This window comes from Monocercomonoides exilis (genome assembly GCF_001643675.1).
Source record: "Monocercomonoides exilis strain PA203 chromosome Unknown scaffold55-566112, whole genome shotgun sequence".
Taxonomy (NCBI): domain Eukaryota; phylum Preaxostyla; order Oxymonadida; family Polymastigidae; genus Monocercomonoides; species Monocercomonoides exilis.
In genome coordinates this window covers 157182-178817 of record NW_027150600.1, presented here as the reverse complement: position 1 = coordinate 178817, position 21636 = coordinate 157182, and the positions used below count along the sequence as shown (strand labels likewise).

Sequence of the window (21636 nt, the reverse complement as noted above, 5' to 3'; positions counted from 1 at the left end):
TGATTTCTTGAATTTTTTTAAAGAAATTTTTTAACAGGAAAGATTTGTCAAAATAACACTCGTTGCGTTAGAATAGTATTCAAAAAGGAGGTGACATAAAGCAATTATTAATATTATTTAGGAAAATTGTGGAATGATACAATTTTTTTTCAAAATAAATATCCATTTGTAACAAACTCAAAAATGTTATCTCTTCAAATATTAATATTTAAATAGTTTGTATCAAACAAGTTTCTTTCACCTCAGAATGTGCCTTTTCCTTCTCCCTTTCAGTTTATACAGACACATTATATAAAGATGTTCTGCTTCAATCTTTTCAAATTGTACGAAGAAAGCAGGCTTTCTCTGCTGTTTATCATTCTGAAAAAAAAGAAAATGTTGTGTTTGAGTCACCATTGGAGCAGACTGCAGACGTAATGGAGTTTCTGAAGAAGTTTCTTGTGGCCAGGGCGGCGCAGCAGTCTTCTCTTCGCTCAGTGCCTTCGTCTTCGTCTTCTTCAACTTGAGCAGCACGCTGATCAACTTCGCCATTTCGGAGAGGGAAAAGCGAAGAGAAGAAATCTTCAGAGAATAAGAAGCCATCATTATCGGAGATTGCGATTGACTTTTCTGATGCGTCGGCGGTGAAGAAGTCATTCATATTGACAGCAGCGATAAACGAAATCGAGATGAGGCTGCAGATTGTTGAGCCTGAGGCGGCTGGAGTGTATGGGCTACACATGCCGCTGTCGCTGCAGCAGATGCTGCCGCTGCTGGGATATGTTGTGGCTGGGCGGGCTGTGCTGTACGGGGGTGTTGTGTGTGCATACGATGTGGCGCTTTCGGCTATGCTTTCGGTTCCGCTGGTGGGGCCGCTTCCGTCGCTTTCAGTTTCAGTGTACACAAAGTCGGGGAGCAATCAGATCTTTTCCGCTCCAGATGTAAATACGTTCCCATCAATCTTCAATTTATTTGACCCGTCGCTGCTTCCACAGGCAATAGCGCTGTTGGTGTCACGATCGTCGCAGTCGAGGCGTGTGGTGTTAAAACTGGATGACGACGTGATGGGATGAGGGGTTGCAGTGTGCGAAGCGAGAAAGATTGTGGAGAAGGTGTTGGAGGATGGAGGATGGAGGATGTGGTTCTGTCTCCATCAGCGATTGCGCTGGCTTTTACTGGAGGAGCGCGAAGAGGCGAGGAAGGAGAAAGGGGAGACAAAGAGGGAGGAAAAGAAGGAGTGAAAAAGGGGGGAGAAGGAGGAGAATATAAAGGAAAAATATGAGAAGGCAAAGCAGAAGATGAAGAAGAAGTTTCTGGAGTTCAACATGCTGCTGCAGAGGATCCGGGACGAAGAGCAGATATAGAAGCCTCCGAGTTAACTGGAGGAGCAGCTGCAGGAGAGGAAGATTCTGAAGAAGAGTGATAAGCACATCACAGAAGTGAAGGAGCTGAAAGAGTAACTTGTTGCGATGAAGGAGAAGGTTGAATTTATTGATGGAGGGATTGAGAAGGAGAAGAAACGTCTGACACATCAGTGTGAGCTGGTGAGCGGGTACAGCGATAATTCGCTGGCGGGTTGGTGGTGAAGCAAATCATGCTTTCTTTGTTGGCCTCTGATGTGGATGGAATTGCTCCATCTTCAGCTTCATTCATTCTGCCATCGTAGCTGTGAGAAAAATGCTGTGAATGATTTGCTGCAAACAGCTGCGATGGGTGCGTTGCGATGTTTAGGTCCGACACAACAAAGGGACTTGTTGCGAAAGCGGGGAACAATGTGAGTGTTGTGAGAGAAGCCAACAGTTATGGGGAAGAGAGATCCGGCGGTGGTGGAAGAGCTGATTCAAGTGTTGAAGAAGATGATGAACAATATAAAAAAGGAAACGAAGATGTTAATGGATCTGTCAAAAGTGAAGGAGCAGATGACAAGCAAGCAGAAGGCTCTGTTCAAGGAGGTGATTGAGAAGAAGCATACGGAGCATGCGTAAAAGAAGCAGAAGTGGAAGAAAATGAAGGTGATACATGAAGAGATAGAAGTGCAGCTGACTGTAAATGTGAAGGAGCTAAAAGAGAAGATGGAACGAGTGAACTTTTGTGGGAGAAGGAAGGTTATGAGGAGGAAAATATTGCTGGTTCAGTGCCTTTGCTGGAGTCTTCTCCGATGGAGCGGATGATTAGCACAGCGTTTGAATCGACTGAACATGTGGAACTCAAAACAGCGCATGTGCTTTGGATGCAGATCACGTCACTGTTGAATGTGCAGATGAAGCGTTTGTCGAGGCCGCAGAAGATAGGGCTGCAGTTGTCGCAAGTGTGGAAACTGATGAGGATTCTGTGGATATTCCGTAACAAGATCGCAACAGACTTGTGTGAGTGCAGCGCTGTGTTAGTGGGAGTTGCGGTTTCAAGGTTATGGATTGGATACTTTGTGTGCATGTGGCTGGGGGAGAAGCACGCGGTGCAGAAGAAGAGTGAGGCTGCGCGGTGGGCGATGATCTCCGGCGTGGCGCTGTTCCGGAAGGACTTTGCGGAGGTGTGGCTGTTTGGGAAGTTTGTGCGGGAGGAGTTCACAGGAGACGAGCTGTCGTTCTTCCTGTTCCACAAACCATCACTGTTTGAAAGAGGTGATGTCAAAGGAGTTTATAGAGGAGAGCGAGAACTAATTGATGGTATCGTTCTGGATGTTCACGAAGTGCATCAACGCTGTGCTTGAAGGAGTGTCGGAGAAGAAGATCAAGATGATTTTTGAGGAGTTTGAAGGTCTTCAGTCGGAGAAGGGGGAGGCGGACACATCAGTGTTTCTGCGGATTCTGCTGAACAACAACCGAGTGGAAGCAATGAAGAAGAAATAGGCGATAAAGGTGCTTCATGATGAGATACGCAGTTGCGATCCATTGATTTTTCATTATAATCAACGCACGAAGGTTGGTGATGGATCATGTATTCACAGCAGGAGTCTTTTCAGTGTGTGTGCGATCTGAAGACACCACAAACGCTATCGTTGCTATCTTCCTGAATGAGCACCAGCTGTCTAGGTACTGTCCGTCATCATTTGCGTTGGTGCTAAAGATGAATCAGTGCTACGACTTTTTCACGCTGTACCTGCAGTTGCTTGATGCGTACGACGCAGCCTTCTGGTGAGCAACTCTGTCCAATCTGAGAAAAGCACGGTTAAGAAGGCAGTGAGCCTGAACTTTACGCTGCTGAATATGGATCCGAATGGCTGGATGCTGGTTATTTCGTTGGTATCAACAAGGGCAGGGGAAGGGATGGATGTGGGGCTGAAACTGGATGTGTAGTGCATGCAGTCGGAGGTGTTAAAGAAAGAAGGGAGGCTGGCGATGTTCCGGATGGAGCGGCTGGTTGTGGAGTTGATGGGACTGTAGCTGCAAAGAAAGAGATGGAAGCGGAGATCTGCTTTGGGCTGCAGCTGTGGGTCTAGTAGCGTGTGGTGCAGTTCCATGAGGCGATGGCGTGAAAGTGGGATGGTGAAGGATGCAATGTCTTGCCTTCTTCTTCTTCTTCTTCTTCTTTATCTTTATCTTCTTCTTCTTCTTCTTCTTCTTCTTCTTCTTCTTCTTCTTCTTCTTCTTTTTCTTTTTCTTCTTCTTCTTCTTCTTCTTCTTCTTCTTCTTCAGCAAAGCACGAGAAGGCTCCGAGTAATAAAGAGATTGCAATAAACAACATGCTGCTGTTCTTTGAGAGTGCATAAGATGCTATCGACCTTTTGATTTCACTGATGACATGTTCATCGGAGTTATCATCTTCTTTTCCTTTTTCATCCTTTTCTATCTCCTGTTTCTTGTCGAAATCATTTTCTTTCAAAAAGCTTTTAAAAGAAACAAATATGCAGTTTACACTGAGAATACAACAGTCTTCTTTCAACATATATCTGAACAAAATGTTTGAAAAGAAGAAGTTGAAGAAGGTGAAGGTGAAGGTGAAGGTGAAGGTGAAGGTGAAGGTGAAGGTGAAGGTGAAGGTGAAGGTGAAGGTGAAGGTGAAGGTGAAGGTGAAGGTGAAGGTGAAGGTGAAGGTGAAGGTGAAGGTGAAGGTGAAGGTGAAGGTGAAGGTGAAGGTGAAGGTGAAGGTGAAGGTGAAGGTGAAGGTGAAGGTGAAGGTGAAGGTGAAGGTGAAGGTGAAGGTGAAGGTGAAGGAGGAGGAGGAGGAGATGGTGCAAAAAGGAAGAGGCTCCATTTGAATTCCCTTAACAGTTGTTGTCAGAAAAGCTCCAAGTATATATGATTCCAGAAATTGTATCGCCTCAAGGAAAAATGCATCCTTCAAACAACTCTACTTCATTCACAGCCATTCCATTAGATGCAACGCTTCCACAATTTCCAATCTCAAATGCATTTGCCATTGATTCGATCTGTTACTGTTTTACATTTGTGATTGAGATATCAACTCCATTCAACAGGAATGAAGGTTTCATGAATGAAAGGTGCGATATTGAACAGTTGTTAATATGAAGGATTTCATCATAGATGCTCAACAATGTTGAATTAAATTCAATATTTTGAATGCTATTTAATTCCCCAGCCGAAGAAAAATCAACAGATCAAATAAAAAATTGTCCATTTGCTTCATAAAAGACTGAACTTTCAGAATAAGAAAACGATTAATCAAAGTTGAATTTCAATCTCTCAAACCGAACATTCTTAGAGGTTGTAATAAGTGGATAATTACGTCCTTTGCTTCACATTCTCCGACAAAGGCTATCTTTTTTGATCAACAGCTACGAATGGCGTGACTGAATGATGCGCTGAATTCCTTCACTCAGCGATCCACAAGGCACTTCATATCCTCCGCATTGCTTGTTATCCTCGTGATTGTCTGCGATTAAGGATACAAATGTCATCTCGCACTGGTATTTCTCAATCCTCAGCAGCATATTCTCTTCTCACACAAATAAATCTGATGTGCAGCCCCACGTTACTAACTTCCTCACAATAGGAGTTCTGAAATTTGCAACAAATATGTCAAGCTGTAAAAAAGAATGCAAAAAAATATTAATTAAACATAAAGAAAAACAAATTGTGAACCATCAATATTTGGTAATTTTTTTGTTTATTCCAACTTTTCAGAGCTGTCCCTGCTTCCAAGAAATGTTGTTATTCATTTTGAACAACAAAAAATTCTATTCAAATGAAAATATGAATTATCTGTGAAAATCAAGTTTATCAGGAAAAATTATCGATGCATACCTTGTTTATTGTATTTATTAGCAATTGCATAATTGTTCAAGAAAATTATACTCTTTTTCATTGTGAAACAAATGATTTAATTTTGATCAATAAAAAAGATATATAATTTTTTGTTGAAATATTTTTCTTTTCATATAGAGGTTTGCAATGAACAAACAAAAATTTTCAAGATAGCATCAATTTCTCATAAGAATTATGGGAACGGAATGAGTAATAATTAACTGTCATGGGTTTAATTTTTGATCTGTTGTCACTTTTCAAAAAAATTTTGACATATGTTAATTTTCAAGACAAAGTTTTGGACCGAAAATTTTATATGAAAAAATATGATTTCAAAAATAATCACCCATTTTTTTACTAAAGTGATAATTTTTAAAATCTCACCTCTTTTTTAATATGTTGATTTTTCAAAGATTGTTTGTCATTGGGAAGATATTTTCAATTCTTATGATAAATTTATCACAACCGTTTTTCGAATAAATGGTTCAGCTGGGACAAAGAAGAAGATGTCTTTATTGAGCCTTTTAACTTTTCTTATGTCATGAATTTATGTATAATTGTTATTTATCGAACCGAAAACATGAATAATAAAACAAGATTATTTATACAGACATCCACATAAATTTCTTTTTTTGTTTCTTTTCAGAACGAGCTCTTTGCTTTCAAGAAGAAATTATTTTTTTTCGAAAAATAATAAAATACAAAAAGTTGACACTTGCATTTTTTTTTACCATTTTCATTCCGTCAATTTATTTCTCTTTCTCTTTCTCTTTCTCTTTCTCTTTCTCTCTCTCTCTCTCTCTCTCTCTCTCTCTCTCTCTCTCTCTCTCTCTCTCTCTCTCTCTCTCTCTCTCTCTCTCTCTCTCTCTCTCTCTCTCTCTCTCTCTCTCTCTCTCTCTCTCTCTCTCTCTCTCTCTTTCTCTTTCTCTTTCTCTTTCTCTTTCTCTCTTTTGATAATTTCGTTTTTGTTGAAAATTATTTTTTTCCATTTTTTTTGTTATCAATTTCTCCTTTTTTGCATATATCAATTTCTAAGATTGCGGAAAAACAAATTCCATTTCCACAAAAAATTTGATCGAGAAAATGTTATCAATTCAAAGAAAAAAATGTTATCATTTGGTTATTTTTTTGAATTCATGAAATATGAAAAATAAAATGATTGAACAATAATTCTTTCACAAACATTGCTTTTTCAAAACCATTTGGCTTTAACAATCACAACATGTGTTTGTTTCAATGATGCATTTATAAAAATCAAACCTTTTTGAATGCATTCAGTAATAGATTTCTTGATCATGTTTTATCGAAAGCTATGAAAATAAAAATACAAATAAAAATAATGAAAAATATATCTTTAATAGGAAAATAATAAGTTTCAAAGCTTGTTATTCAAAAGAAATACCAAAAGAACATTTTTTATGAAGATTGGAGAAGATTGCTAAATGGATAAAAAACTTGTGATTTCAAAGGATGACAAAGGTTTGTTTTCTTCCAATACTTCAACTTTAACTGTTCCTTCAAATCTCCGTTCTTGTTGTGTGGATCAACAACATCATCAAACGTTTGAAGAAATTGTTGATCATCAGATTACCCCATGAACAATTTTTAACTTTATCTCAGCATCTCTTTATCCTTTTCAGGTCCATTGATTTAACAACTTCCTTCGATATCCTTCGCTCTTCTTCCTTCTCTTCTCAAATTCAACTTCAAACTCAAACTGTGTATCAAAATTTCTTTTTCTTTTCATTCAAAAAAAAATCTTTTCAATTCTTTCAGTCTCATGTCTGTTTCCTATTCATTCTTAAACTTCCACTCAATATTATATCTCATTTATACATCGCCCAAACATTTCCTTCTTTGTCCTCTCCCTCTTTATCTTTATCCTCCTTTATTGAAACTATTATTGTCTTTACAAAGTTAAACCAAAAAACGTTCACCAATTGCATATGCATCTCATTTGCCTCATTTCCCCTCTCCTTCTTTTCTCATTCTTTCACCCTTCCCATTGAAAATGTGTTTTTCTGTGAGAGATAACACCTTCCATGATGTTATGTGAACGAGGATATAAGTTTTTAGGAAAAATTAACATAATCAGAAGGGAAGAAACAGTAAAAGAGGTGAAGGAGAAGGAGAATTGAATGGAGAAGAAAAAAAAGAAAAAGATGATGATGATGAAGGAGTTGTAAAAAACGAAGATGCTATGAAGATCTCAACAAACGGATATTTTATGCAAAAAGATATCCTCAGCATAGAAATCTTGATGACACAATGCAAAAGGCGATAGCAAAATGACTCAAATCCATTTTGCCTGTAATTTTCCTCAGCTGCTTGTATAACGCAAAACTGTCTGTTTTTCTCGTATATTTGGTTCAAAAGCCAATCAATTAAAAGCAGTTCCATCGCCCCCCTCAGTCCATAAAAGCAATGTCTTCCCCTTCTTATCCCAAGAAAGGCACCTTGCTCTGTCGCAACTGCCTCCAATGTCCTGTTTCAGTCATCTTCCACAATCTCTCCAACAAAAATTTTCTGAAAATATCCCACCCTCATTAAAAACACTCTCTATTCATAGAGATTGGATATTCTTCCTTTTTAGCTTTGAATATCTTCCAACCCCGTTGATTTCAGCTTCATCAAAACTCATTTTTCGTCGCATTTCCATATGCCACATGTTGATTCCAAAATAAGTGATATAAATATTTATGATAAAATACATTCAGGCTCTAATATATTTGAAAGATAGCATTTGCCTCGCTTCCTCGCTGTTCTCCTCTGCAAAGAATAAATTGTCCATTTTATATAAATCGTCTGAATCACGACTTTGGAGAGGTTACAGATGATAACATCTTCACAATCAACAGAACAATATAAATTACATACATTATATCTTTTTGTGTTATTGATGAAATTGTTGTGTTTCTTCTATCTTCCAATTTCCAATAATCATCAGGCAGAGTTCCAAAAATATTGCATCTCCACCATAGCCTGTTGTCACACAGGAAATAATATTTCGAGTTCTACAGATAATGTTCACTCACGAAATACTCATTCTGTGAATGGAATATTCCAGTTCTTTCAAATCGGATGATCTTGGAATCCATTATAAAAAAAAATTAATTATTAAGCATTGTTTTCTTCATAATCCTTTGTTAAACGCACAAATCCTAAGAATTTCTGTTTGAATGTGCATTTTTATAAAGCTATTATGAGTTTTTTTGTTTTTCATAAACTTCTTCTTTCCAAATATATGCTTATTTGATAAAAACGGCAAAATGGTGTTACATTTATGTTCAATGTATTTTAATAAAAAAATATGTATGCAGGAAACGGACAACATAAAGAAGTTTACAGGCTTGTATTCGTTGTTGTATTTGAATTCTCATTTTCCACATTTTTTTCTTTTATGAAGAATTGTTTTCTGAACTGGAAGATTGCTATGAAGATGAACAAATACAGAAAATCATTGAAATGAATAAAATAATTGATGAAATGAATGTGGAAGAATTTAAATCTGTTTTTACGAAAGAACTGTTCAACAAAATCAACAAAATGATTGAAGAAGAGAAACTTTCGATGGAGATTGCGATCATCTTGTTGAAACATATTGGATGCTATAATACATTGAAAGCTCTAAAGTTTTTTGTTAATATTAACGAGTTATCGTTGAGCAAAAGATTTCAGAAAATGATTGGTGAAGAAGAAAAGAAAAAAGAAGAGAACACAAAGCTTCTTGTTGATCTTTGTGAATGCTATCTAACTCTTGATTATAACTTCTCATCTGGATTTGAATCAAATTGCGTTCCTTGCCTTCTGAAATTCGCGTTAAAGAAAGAGGAAAACGAAGAAGCTCAGAAGGAAGTGGAAATAGCTTTGATGTCGTTGAGTTGCCTTAACACGTTTTTCGTATGAGCATTTTTATATCACTTTTGATATTATTGATATTTTTATTTATTTATTTTTCTGAAAAGAAAATTGAAAGGGGAATTTTCTTGAATGAAATCAAAGAGATTATCAAACATCATCAGGAGAAGCGCGATCTTTCACGGCTTGCCTATCAATCAGCTTGGCAGTTTTTGATTTATCGGCTGAGTCTTGACAAATTCTTTGAAGATGTTAATTTTGTTGAACTTCATTTCCCGAGAGAAGTAGCAAGAGAGCTGGAAGAGCTGTCAAAATTTTTGAATTTGAAAAAAAATGAAAGAGAGAAAATAGGAAATGAAACAAAAGAAGAGATTGTTTTATATAGATGGCTCCGAATATCGGAGGTTTATTTTCGCAGATGCAGATTGTGGAATGAAGAATTTGTGGGGTTTGTCAGCAGCATTGTTCACATGTTCCTAGCATCAAGGAATCATTGTGAAGAAATTCACTATCAATGCATTATTTCACTTTATGCATCCACAGGTAACAAAGCCGTCAAAGTTGAAGACTTGTTGAAAGGAAAGGCAATTGATGCTGTTTTGGAGGAGATTCACAGGCCAACGCTGAATGACAGAATAACAAATGGATGCTTGAGGTTTTTCATGAATATTTCGAGGCGATTGAAAGAGGATGATTATGATGATAACAATAATAATGACGATGATGAAAAGGAAGATGAAAGAGAAAAGATAAAAAAGGAGATATTTGAGAAGTTGGAAGAAGAAGGATATGAAGATGCTGTTCCAAGCTTTCATGAATTAATTGATATTCTGAACAGATATTACTATCCTTTTTTGTCGTTGGACATTTTAGATTATTTTGTAAATGCCTGATAAATTTAAATGTTTCATATTTTATAATTCATTTTTTTTCTTTTCTTTTATTTTATTTTTTCTTTTCTTTTTTTTTTCTTTTCTTTTTCTTTTTTTTTCTTTTCTTTTCTTTTCTTTTCTTTTCTTTTTCTTTTTTTTTTCTTTTCTTTTCTTTTCTTTTCTTTTCTTTTTTTTTTCTTTTCTTTTCTTTTCTTTTTCTTTTCTTTTCTATTTCTTTTTTTTTTTTCTTTTCTTTTCTTTTTTTCTTTTTCTTTTTTTCTTTTCTTTTTTTTTCTTTTCTTTTCTTTTCTTTTTTTTTCTTTTCTTTTCTTTTCTTTTCTTTTCTTTTTTTTTTTCTTTTCTTTTCTTTTCTTTTCTTTTCTTTTCTTTTTCTTTTTTTTTTTTTTCTTTTTTTTTTTTTTTTTTTTTTTTTTTTTTTTTTTTTTTTTTTTTTTTTTTTTTTTTTTTTTTTTTTTTTTTTTTTTTTTTTTTTTTTTTTTTTTTTTTTTTTTTTTTTTTTTTTTTTTTTTTTTTTTTTTTTTTTTTTTTTTTTTTTTTTTTTTTTTTTTTTTTTTTTTTTTTTCTTTTCTTTTCTTTTCTTTTCTTTTCTTTTTCTTTTTTTTTTCTTTTCTTTTCTTTTCTTTTTCTTTTCTTTTCTTTTCTTTTCTTTTCTTTTCTTTTCTTTTCTTTTTTTTTTTCTTTTCTTTTCTTTTCTTTTTCTTTTCTTTTCTTTTCTTTTCTTTTTCTTTTCTTTTCTTTTCTTTTCTTTTCTTTCTTTTTTTTTCTTTTCTTTTCTTTTCTTTTCTTTTCTTTTCTTTTCTTTTCTTTTCTTTTCTTTTTCTTTTTTTTTTTTTTTTTTTTTTTTTTTTTTTTTTTTTTTTTTTTTTTTTTTTTTTTTTTTTTTTTTTTCTTTTTTTTTTTTTTTTTTTTTTTTTTTTTTTTTTTTTTTTTTTTTTTTTTTTTTTTTTTTTTTTTTTTTTTTTTTTTTTTTTTTCTTTTCTTTTCTTTTCTTTTCTTTTCTTTTCTTTTCTTTTTTTTTTTCTTTTCTTTTCTTTTCTTTTTTTTTTTTTCTTTTCTTTTCTTTTTCTTTTTTTTCTTTTCTTTTCTTTTCTTTTCTTTTCTTTTTTTTTCTTTTCTTTTCTTTTCTTTTCTTTTCTTTTTTTCTTTTCTTTTCTTTTCTTTTTCTTTTCTTTTCTTTTTCTTTTCTTTTTTTTCTTTTTTTTTCTTTTTCTTTTTTTTTCTGTTTTTTCCACAATTCAACATATTTTTTAATTTTCCCCCAGTCAATGTTGATTTTTTCTTCCACTTCATTTTTGATGAAATGAAGTTAAAAGGAAATTCTGTATGACTTCCATTTTCTTCTTATCTTTTTTAAAATTCTTCACGAAATGACTTGCATCTTCAAAGCAGTCTCATGAAAGTGAAACAAATACAGGCAAGTTTATTCCTTACCTCTAATTAATTCTCTTTTCTTATCTTTTGAGAAGCCTTTTGTAACTCCATTTTTTTTTTTTCCATTTTTTTTTTATAAACAAGAAAAAGAGAAACTCATATTCAAAGAGAAAAAGGTTTATTGTCGGAGGAATACAAAGTTTGGTGGAAATGAAGTATTTTTTTCTTCATTGGCAGGTCGATTTTCACTTCTTAACACTGAATTCACAACTTTTTCTTTTTCGTCTTGTTTTTCTTCATCTTCTTTCTCTTTTTCATCTTTTTTATCTTCTTTCTCTTCTTTCTCCATGATTAAAGTTTTTTGAGAAAAAATGTTTTTCAATAATTTTTTATCCGATTGAACAATATCATCAATTCACAAAGAACAAAAGATATCTCAATTTTCTCTTTTTTTGCCATTTTGTGAAATGATGAAAACAGAAAAAGAAATAATAGGTGTTTCAAAATTCAATACATTTTATTTCGCTAAACATTCACAAAATATCCTGCAATGTCATGTGATAATCCACATTCATATTTATCGTTTTGAATGTCATGTATAATAAGAAGGCTTGGGATAACATCTTCATATCCTTCTTCTTCCAACTTCTCAAACATCTCCATTTTCATTCTCTTTCTTTCCGCCTCTTCCTTTTCATCCTTCTCCTCTTCTTTCAGTCTGTCTGAAATAATCTTTAAAATAAGCAAGCAATAACATATCAAAAAGTGATTTAATGTTAGCCGCAGAATCTCCTCCAAAACAGCATCAACAGCCTTTCCTTTCAATAAGTCTTCAACTTTAACAGCTTTGCTACCTGCTGCTTCATAAAGTGGACATATGCTTTCATAGTGAATTTCTTCACAACGATTCCTTGATGCTCGAAACAAATGAACGATGCTGCTAAAAAGACAGATAAATTCTTCATTCCACAACTTGCATCTGCGAAAATAAACCTCCAACATTCGGAGCCATCTATATAAAACAACCTCTTCTTTCGTTTCTTTTCTTCCTTTTTCCTCATTTTCTTCTTCTTTCTTCTTCCAGTCAATGCATCTTGTCAGCACCTCCAATTCTTTTGCTGTCTCTCTCGGAAAATGAAGTTCATTCACAATAACTTCTTCAAGGCTTTTGTCGTTGAAAAATCTGTCAATGAAAAACTGCCAAGCTGATTGATAGGCAATTCGTGTCAGATTGTGATGTTCGTGATGATGTTGGATAATCTCTTTGATCTCATTCAAATACAGTTCTTTTTTGATAGACTGAAAAAAAAAGATGGAAAAAAAAAACATTATCAAAGATGAAATCGAAATTCTCACACATTAAATATACCAATGCTGCTCGAAGCAAGCAAAGCCATTTCAACTTCTTTTTGAGCTTCTTCGTTTTCCACTTTCTTCAACGCAACTTTCAGAAGATAAGGCACACACATAGAATGTAATTCTGAAGAAAAATGGCCGTAAAGCAAAAAATAGCATTCATAAAGATCAGTCAACAGATTTTCATTTTCTTCTTCTTTCTTCTTCTCTTCTTCAGCAATCATCTCCTCAAATCTTTTATTCAATGAAGAAATGAAAATTTTAATTTCCAAATTTCTTTTCAGTACACCGTTATATCCAACATGTTTCAGCAGCAAAATTGTATTTTCCATTGACATTTTCTTTTCTTCAATCATTTGGCGTATTTTATTGAACAGTTTTATTGTGAAAACAGATTTGAATTCTTCGTTATTCATCTCTTCAATCAATTCATTCATTTCCTTCACTTTCTGCATTTGTTCCTCTTCATCGCACTCTTCAAGTTCACAAAACAATTCTGCAAATAAGTTTCAAAATACAAAAATTATGTTCAGAATTGTACTATCCAAATAAGATAGCAAACTTGAAAACTGCTCCGTAATGGTCATAAACTGTATCCTGTCTTCATTTTTAACATTATTGCATGTACTCATTCTGCTTGTTGCACAATATATTCAAAAAGAGGTGCAAAGCTTGGCAAATAACAAAATAAAAGATAAAAACAAACAACATTGATTTTCTCTCAAAATAAAAACGATCGTTATACAAACCGTTAATTTTTTGCTTTATGAAAAGAAGCGCAAAAGAAAATGCGAAGTAACCACAAGTAATGGCTGTCTAAGTCCAGAAATGGAAATTTTTTGTTTCTTTTTGATCAAAACCAACAATTTATTTGAAGAATGATTTTTTCAAAAATAATAATTCTTTATCATTTTGAAAACAATGTTTCAGATTTTGGAATGAAATGGAATGCAAATGCTTTAGTTAAGAGAAAAGGGGAAACAGACAAACAAAACGAGTGAATGGAAGATATTTTTTGTAGTTTTTTGTGAAAAAGAATGAAACTGAAAGCAAGAACAGATGGTTGTTGAAGGTTTGACATATTTTGTGAATGGATGCATTTTGAGTTCATGTGTCAATGGATCATTGGGTTATGAAAGAAGAAAAGAAATGAAATTCTGAAAATACAAATAAATTTGCTGAATGAAAGAAAAGAAAAGTTCTTGTGTATGGAGAACATGCTTGTTGAGTGGAAGAAGATCAAGATTTTGTTTGACAATTGCAAACTAATCTTATATCGTGAAGAAAAACTATGAAGTCTAGCCCAATAGAAAAGATGGAGATTCCCAAGTTTGGTGAGAGTGAAACATAAAAAGGAAATATTTTCATATTTTCGTACGTCATAAAAAGATTTGTGCATTCAAATTCATATTCTTTCAACCGAAATGAGATTTGGAGAAGAAGAGAAGAAAAAGGAGGAGGAGGAGGAGGAGGAAGAGGAAAAGGAAGAGAAGGAGAAGAAGAAGAATTAACAGGAGAAGGAGGAAGAGGAAGAGGATGATGATGATGATGATGATGATGATGATGATGATGATGATGATGATGATGATGATGATGATGATGATGATGATGATTGAAGAATAGATGAAGAAAAACAGGCAAATAATGGAGAAGGATTTGATAAATTCATTTCAAAGAAGTTTGTTCAATTGAAAATGGCAAATGGCAAAACAGTCAAAAAGAAAGAGAAGCAAACAAGAAAACTGAACAAAAGTTGGAAACAACATTATGAAGCTGATGGGATAAACAAAGTGCAAAATTTTTCTTCTTCCTCTCCTTCTTCCTCATCTTTTCGTTTTCCTCCTAATACCACTTATTATTTCTCTTTCTCTTTCTCTTTCTCTTTCTCTTTCTTTTCTCTTTCTTTTTTTATTTCTCTTTCTTTTTCTTCTTCTTTCTCTTTCTCTTTTTCTTATTCTCTCTCTCTCTCTCTCTTTCTTCTTTCTCTTTCTTTTTCTCTCTCCCTCTCATCCCAGACCGAGACCGCCCTCAAATACGAGCAGCGTGTCAGTTCTCTCCAAAAGGCCCTGTCTCAGCTGACCCAAACATCCGAGAAAGAGAAAGAATTGCATGGGGCAGCGCAGCAAGAAGCAGAAGAAATTTTGAGAGAGCGAAAAGTGGATGAAGATGAGCTTCTGTTTGTGAAGGCGAGAATGAGAGAGTATGAAAAGGAGGTGTATGGATTGGATGAAGCAGTGGAGGAAGCAGGGGAGATGAGGGAAACGATGAGGGGGAAAGACGAAGAGATTGAGAGGCTGTTGAAGGAGATTGACGCGCTGAATGGAGAGAAGGATGTGGTGCTGGAGTAAGTGGAGTGGCTGCAGGAGAAGGTGTTTGGGAAGAAAGAAGGAGAAGGAGAAGGAGAAAGAGGAAGAGGAAGAAGAAGAAGAGGAGAAGGAGAAGGAAATGGGATTTATCAACAGAAATCACAGAATTCTTTATATTCTCCTTATTCTTCTTCTTCCTCCTCCTTTTTCTTTTGTCAATTTGACATGCTTCATTTCATTTTGATTTGACATTTCTGTTTTCAACTGAGTTGCGGAATTATCTTTAAAAAAATACTGAACGGCCACGAACGGGGGAATTTTTTTTGGTGATTTTTTTATTTTTGTATTATTTGAAGAAGAAGAAGAAGAAGAAGGAGGAGGAGGAGGAGAAGGAAGAAGAAGAAGAAGATGGAGAATAAAAAGAAATTGAAGTTGAAGAAAAAGAAGAAGATGAACAAAGTGATGATGGAGGTGAAGGAGGAGGAGAGGAAGAAGGAGAATTAATGAGAGAAGAAGAAGAAAGAGAAAGAAATGAGGATGAAAAGAATGAATAACATAAAGATAAAATGAAGAAATGATCCAAAAAACTTTGCAAAACAACAGCAGAAATGCCATTTGGAATGAAATAAGCAATTTTTTGTATTCAGAAAAAGAAAGAGAAAATGTGAAATTATCATTTCTGTTAAAATTCGAGCTATTTTTAATTTTTTTTTGAAAAAATTTCTTTTTTTAAAAAAAATTGCAAAAATGTGACATCTTATGGATTGCACACCTAAATTTGGAAAAATATTTCAATTGTTGTTTTGTCTGTCCTAACATGTTTGTTTTGGCATTGCTCGAATTGTTTCAGTCTTTGTCTTGAAATCCACCCCGAAATCGGCAAATCTATGAAAATCAGCAAAACAACCAAAAATGATGATTTTCCGAAAAATGTGACAAGCATCTTCACAGATAAATACACTTAAAGCGGATTCACCATAAAACGATAAATGCGTTGAAATGAATTCAAAATTCCCCACGTGCTTGGTTTCACATATTTCATTAATCTTCCTTCTCCATCTCATATTCTTTCATCTTCGCTCAACCTCAAAGACTTTTGGAATAAATTTTCTTTCAATGCTCTGTTAACAATTTTGCCCATTGTTGCTTTAATGCTGCTCCAAAGGCATTCAATTGTCCTTTGCCCTTGTTTCATAAAAAACTGCGAATAGTTGAAAGCTTGATTCCCTTCCATTAATCTTCCTTCAGCCTGGATGACCCACTCAAGAAACGAACAAATAATAAAATTATCCCGATTGCTTATAACTATACTCAACACATTAAATTTGGAACATTCACGGAAACCAGCAAATACACTGAAATAACAGAAAAAATCATTTCGATGAAGGAAAGCTTCCAGATGAAACAAAATGTGAGTGTCAAAATTGAAATACAAATATGTTTTAATTTAAAAAGGGCATTGAAGCACACACACGATTAATGAACAAACTGTTGCTTTTTTGTCTCTTCTTTGTTTTGTTCTTCAAAACTATTTATTGTCTCTTCTTCATGCTGTTCTGAATATAAAAACGAAAATTATTTTCATATTCAATGCTAAACATGTGGGGTATTTTTCAATTCGTTCAAGTTTTCATTCAAAATTCAATCCTGATACTTAAAATAAATTATTGTAAGATTGATCAGAAAGAAATTAAGATCTTTCGTATTTGACTCAATATAGCCTGTCCCGTTGGCTTCTTTGTGGTTTCGATTTCATATTTATTTTTTAAAAGCAAAAGAATTCTTATTGGTCTGCTATATCTTTGCTTTGACAATCATCAATGTTTTTCGTTATTGCTTTTCTGTTTTTTGTTTGAAGTTATGCGGTTAATTGATCATTGCACATAACAAACAGAATGGAAATGCACAACAAATATAAATCCAATGATGATGTTCAGGAGCCGTCTCGTGCAGACAAGTTTTCAAGTTTGTAAGCAATAATTGTGTATTTTCAATGATCTCGTGTTTTATGATTTTTGATGATCGGGGAAGAGTTGTTTGATCAGTTGGAGCATTGCAATGAGGAAGAGCAGAAACAAAAAATCGAAGAATCAAATGGAATAATTGATGAAATGGATGTGGAAGAATGTAAATCCGTTTTCACAACAGAATTGTACAACAAAATGCACAAAATGATTGAAGAAGAGAAAATGTCAATGGAAAATGCATTGTTGTTATTGAAGCGCATTGAATATTATAAAGATCTTATGGAGTGGCAGAGTTGTGGCTTTGAAAGTTCTTTGCTATACGGAAGATTCAAGAAAATGCCTTTTGATGAAGAAAAGATGAAAAAAGAGAAATGAATGAAAAGTTTCAAATTGATCTCTGTGAATGCTTCTCTTTGCTATATTTAGACTCAATTTCAGATGAATTGCTTTCAATGTGCACGCCTCATCTTCTAAAAGTTGCTTTGAATAAAGAGGAAAAAAGGAGACTCAAAAAGAAGTGGAAATGGCTTTGCTGACTGTGAGCAATGCCGGATATTGGGTTTGAGTATTTCTGATATATTTTTTGATATTTTTATTCATTTATTTTTTTTTATTTTTATTTTTATTTTCTTTTTTTTGAAAGTCGGTCGAACAAAAACTGCATTTGAATGAAATCAGAGAAATCATGCTATTTCATCAGAAACATCATAATCTGACTCATCTTGCCTGTCAATCAATTTGGCTTTATTTGCTCTACAGATTGGACTTTGACAGCAGCTTAGAGAGAGAGATTGTGTTTAAACTGCATTTTTTGAGAGAAGCAAAAAGGGAATTGGAAGAGCTGACAAGATGTGCTGGTTGGAAGAGAAAAGAAAAAGAAAGAGGAGGAAAAGCGACTGAAGATGAGCTCATTTTGATGAGATGGTTCAAAACATTGGGGATATATTTTAGCAAATATCGTTCGAAGAATGAAGAATTTGATGGATTTATTGACAGCATTGTGAAAGTGCTTCGAGCAGCAAGAGAAAATAAAAGAGAAATCAGTTACAGGTGCATTAATTCCTTTAGAAAAGCAGCAAAAAATAGAGATGAAAAGGTTGATGACTTGTTGAAAAGTGGAGCTGTTGAAGCTGTTTTGGAGGAGATGCAGGGACGAACAGTGGATGACAAAATAGCAAAGGAAATCTTGGAATTCTCTGAATCTGTTTCATATCGATTGAAAAGAAAAGAGAAAAATGAAAATGATGAAATGAAAAGAAAAATAACAAAAAGGAAGGTTTTTGAAAAGCTGGAAGAAGAAGGATACGAAGATTTCTTTACAAGTTTTCAAGAAATGTTTCGTTACTTTTTTGTTAATAACACCTTATTTATATATCTTTGAATGTTACGAATTATTTTGTGAATGCTTGGTGAAATAAAATGTCGTGAATTTTGTACCTCTTTGTTTTCTTTTTCTATTTTAGTCATTTCGCAAAATGGAAACAAAAAGTAACTGAAGAATTTCTATCAGTTCTTTTGTTTCCTTTTTCAAAAAAGAAAAAGAAATGATAAAGATTAAGATCAAGAAATATGAAGAAAAGAAAGAAAAGGAAGAAAGAAAAAGAAGAAGAAGCAGACATCGGATGAAAGGAGTTGAGGGCTCTGAACTTATGCAGAATATTGATGCATCTACAGTCTTTTTCAAAGCGACACTCCTCGTCCATCTTCCATGATTTGAGCCTTTCTTCCTCCTCATCAACGCAGTTATCTTCAGTCCCTTTATCATCGCTTGGCCACTCTCCCTCCTTCAGCCAATGATCCCCAACACTTCGAATTTGACGTTCTAGGAGACATCTTTGTTGTTGTGTATTGTCTTCATGCTGCTTATTACATTTATTTCCAAACAGCTTATATTATGGCGCCATTTCCAGCTGCACTGTTCGCTTTTTTTGTCAAGAAACTGAAATTTTATGTATTCACTTCGATCGTTTGAAAGAAGTTGAAATAGAGCAATATTGACAACACAGCCTTTTGATAACAACAGAGTGAAAAAGTCCAGAAACTCTCAGCTCTCACACAAACATCATCGCTCTTTTATGAAGCGGAGACGAAGGAGAAAGGAGTTCTTGTTGTCAGAGAGAGAGGGTCTAAGGAGTCTGGAATGGGAGAAGAAGAAGATGGTGATGAAGTGATTGAAGATCGTTGTATTATTGGCTTTCAAATATCTGTTGCTTTCTGTTCAGAGATGTCTTTTTTATTTGAATTTCGTAATTTGCTGCGATTGAAAATTCATCAGAAGCAAATGAATGATGACTGAAAATCAAAAGAATGTTTCTAGCAATTCAAAATCTTTTTTTTTTTTTTTTTCAATTCTAATCCATCTTTCTGGCACCTGAACGTTTGATAATCTCAAATTATCTGTTTTTTTCATCACAATATTACATTTTTCCATTTGTTTCCTTATTCCACATAATTATATGTATCTTCTTCTCTCTGCAAATTAATGCTCTTCTCCAAGGAGAAAATTTTCTCAATTCCAAATTCCATTTCTTTTCTCTTCTTTCTCATGCTTTCTTCATTCTTTTTTTCAATCAATCTCCCTCTTTTCTCATTTGAACTTGTTGAATGTTATCAGCAAACAAAAAGATGAGTTTTCATCTTTATCTATATTTCTGTTCATTCTTCCTGTCCAACTTTTATCTTCAGAAGAGACAGAATTCTAAATGAAACATTTTTTTAATATGGAACACATACACCAAAAATTATTCAACATCGAAAAACTTTAATTCAAGATCGAAAAACTTTAATTCAAAATCGAAAAAGTTTAAAACAACATCGAAAAACTTTAATTCAACATCGAAAATTATTATTCAAAATCGAAAAAGTTTAATTCAAGATCGAAAATTATTATTCGAAATCGGAAAACTTTAATTCGAAATCGAAAAAGTTTAATTCGAAATCGAAAATATTTAATTCAACATCGAAAATGTTTAATTCAAAATCGAAAAAGAAGTCAATTTGTTCGAAATTTCAATTCAAGTCATAACCAAGGAAATTTTTTTGATACAAATGTTAATCATAACAAATGTTTATTTATTGGAAATACTTTCCTTTTTTTTGAACTACGGTTTTCGATAATTTCGACTGATATCTGTTGATCTTTTTCTCATTTTGAAAATTGAAAATGTTTCATTTTATCTGTTTCATATTCAACAAATGAATTACAAACGTTTCATAACAAATGGATTAAATTGATTTAAGTATTTTTGTGCACAAAACAAGATCATGAACTATCCTATCACTTTTATTTTTTACAAAAATTCCTCATTGTCTCCTGAATACATGTGAAGAGTTTAATCATTATTCAGTTTTATCCTATTTCCACTATTTCACACAATCAAACACCAAAAAACATCAAAAAAATTTTTTCTTATTGAAATTGACAAATTTCTCAGATCTTGCTTCGAAATAAAAGAAACTGACATGAGCATGAATTTTTATATTTTTTTCAAATTTTTTGATGATAAAGAATTTTCGATGTTGAATTAAATATTTTCGATTTCGAATTAAAGTTTTCCGATTTCGAATAATAATTTTCGATCTTGAATTAAACTTTTTCGATTTTGAATAATAATTTTCGATGTTGAATTAAAGTTTTTCGATGTTGTTTTAAACTTTTTCGATTTTGAATTAAAGTTTTTCGATGTTGAATAATTTTTGGTGTATATTCTGAAAAGATAATTCACGCTTTTGTGTGGAAGGAAGGAAACATTTGAGTTGACGATACGATTTCATTTCAACGTGAAGGGAAAATCATCTGGAAGGCATTAATGTTATTTTCATTAAATTGAAATGCAACAAAACTGCAACAGCTGTCTGAGAAACTGAGAAAGACTAAGAACGTTTGTAAATGATGGAGTTGGAAATGAAGATGAAAAGATTTGTGTGTTGATCGCTCTGATAACAAAGATTCCAACATCGAAAAAAAAGATAGAAAAGAAAATGATGATGATTCGCCTTGTTTCACTTGAAATAAAAACTGAGATTTCGATCTGTTTTCTTGATGATTTCCGCATTTGTGTTTGTTTGTTTCTTCCGTGTCAAACTATTGTTGACAATGGATAGGGTCATCTTTTTATTGGCACTTTTTTCTTTATTGGCACCAAAATTTTTTGAAATGAAAAAAAGTTAAAAACACATCAAAAAAATACAAAACTCGAATCAATTACTCTTCTCACTTTTCTTTTTCCATTTTCACGTTCAAAGGAGCAAATTCATCACTTATTTCTTCGTCATCATTCTTTATTTTTCTGAATTTCCTTTTCACTTTTTTCTCCTACTGTAATTCTTCTTCTTCAATTTCCTTTTCTTTTTCTTCAAGTTCTTCAATTTTCATCTTGTGTTTTTCATTATATTCATCCCATTCATCAAGAAGTTTTTCTTTAGTTATTTCTTTTCCGAAGAAGTCGAAACAATGTGAATGAGAAGGAATGAAGTATTGAGAAGACTGAGGAAGCTTCAATTGCACAGATCCAGATCCATTGCTGAGGACTCCACTGTTAATGAAGGCTTTTTTGATCACAGATGGTGTGAATGCTGTATGAAGGGCTTGTTGTAACACATCTGCAACAGCTGTTCTTTTCGAAGATGAGGAGGTGGATGATAAAGAGCTGAAATTGTTTGAAAGCTCCGACTTCAATACTGCAAATACGCCTCTGTCCAG

The 21636-nt window shown here is 33.3% G+C and overlaps 8 protein-coding genes across 8 annotated transcripts; 6 read left to right on the top strand and 2 right to left on the bottom strand.

The window, feature by feature from the left end:
• Positions 1–668: 668 nt before the first annotated feature.
• On the top strand, positions 669–1052 carry MONOS_15131 (uncharacterized protein; the record flags this gene model as incomplete). The annotated part of the gene is made up of 1 exon (XM_067867988.1): positions 669–1052. The coding sequence occupies one exon, from the start codon at positions 669–671 to the stop codon at positions 1050–1052; it is 384 nt and encodes a 127-aa protein (XP_067720219.1).
• A 396-nt stretch (positions 1053–1448) lies between these two features.
• On the top strand, positions 1449–1939 carry MONOS_15132 (uncharacterized protein; the record flags this gene model as incomplete). Its single annotated transcript, XM_067867989.1, has 2 exons — positions 1449–1513; positions 1684–1939. 2 exons carry the CDS (start codon positions 1449–1451, stop codon positions 1937–1939), a joined length of 321 nt encoding a protein of 106 aa, XP_067720218.1.
• A 198-nt stretch (positions 1940–2137) lies between these two features.
• MONOS_15133 (uncharacterized protein) lies at positions 2138–2689 on the top strand (the record flags this gene model as incomplete). The annotated part of the gene is made up of 1 exon (XM_067867990.1): positions 2138–2689. One exon carries the CDS (start codon positions 2138–2140, stop codon positions 2687–2689), a length of 552 nt encoding a protein of 183 aa, XP_067720217.1.
• Positions 2690–2907: 218 nt separating this feature from the next.
• MONOS_18232 (uncharacterized protein) lies at positions 2908–3418 on the top strand (the record flags this gene model as incomplete). The annotated part of the gene is made up of 2 exons (XM_067871232.1): positions 2908–3095; positions 3160–3418. 2 exons carry the CDS (start codon positions 2908–2910, stop codon positions 3416–3418), a joined length of 447 nt encoding a protein of 148 aa, XP_067720216.1.
• A 439-nt stretch (positions 3419–3857) lies between these two features.
• MONOS_18231 (uncharacterized protein) lies at positions 3858–4339 on the bottom strand (the record flags this gene model as incomplete). Its single annotated transcript, XM_067871231.1, has 2 exons — positions 3858–4182; positions 4266–4339. The coding sequence occupies 2 exons, from the start codon at positions 4337–4339 to the stop codon at positions 3858–3860; spliced, it is 399 nt and encodes a 132-aa protein (XP_067720215.1).
• Positions 4340–9053: 4714 nt separating this feature from the next.
• MONOS_15135 (uncharacterized protein) lies at positions 9054–9934 on the top strand (the record flags this gene model as incomplete). The annotated part of the gene is made up of 2 exons (XM_067867991.1): positions 9054–9083; positions 9149–9934. 2 exons carry the CDS (start codon positions 9054–9056, stop codon positions 9932–9934), a joined length of 816 nt encoding a protein of 271 aa, XP_067720214.1.
• A 1090-nt stretch (positions 9935–11024) lies between these two features.
• Positions 11025–12774, bottom strand: MONOS_15034 (uncharacterized protein; the record flags this gene model as incomplete). The annotated part of the gene is made up of 3 exons (XM_067867884.1): positions 11025–12037; positions 12299–12604; positions 12664–12774. 3 exons carry the CDS (start codon positions 12772–12774, stop codon positions 11831–11833), a joined length of 624 nt encoding a protein of 207 aa, XP_067720213.1. The 3' UTR covers positions 11025–11830.
• Positions 12775–14355: 1581 nt separating this feature from the next.
• On the top strand, positions 14356–15009 carry MONOS_15035 (uncharacterized protein; the record flags this gene model as incomplete). Its single annotated transcript, XM_067867885.1, has 2 exons — positions 14356–14451; positions 14677–15009. 2 exons carry the CDS (start codon positions 14356–14358, stop codon positions 15007–15009), a joined length of 429 nt encoding a protein of 142 aa, XP_067720212.1.
• Positions 15010–21636: the final 6627 nt, after the last annotated feature.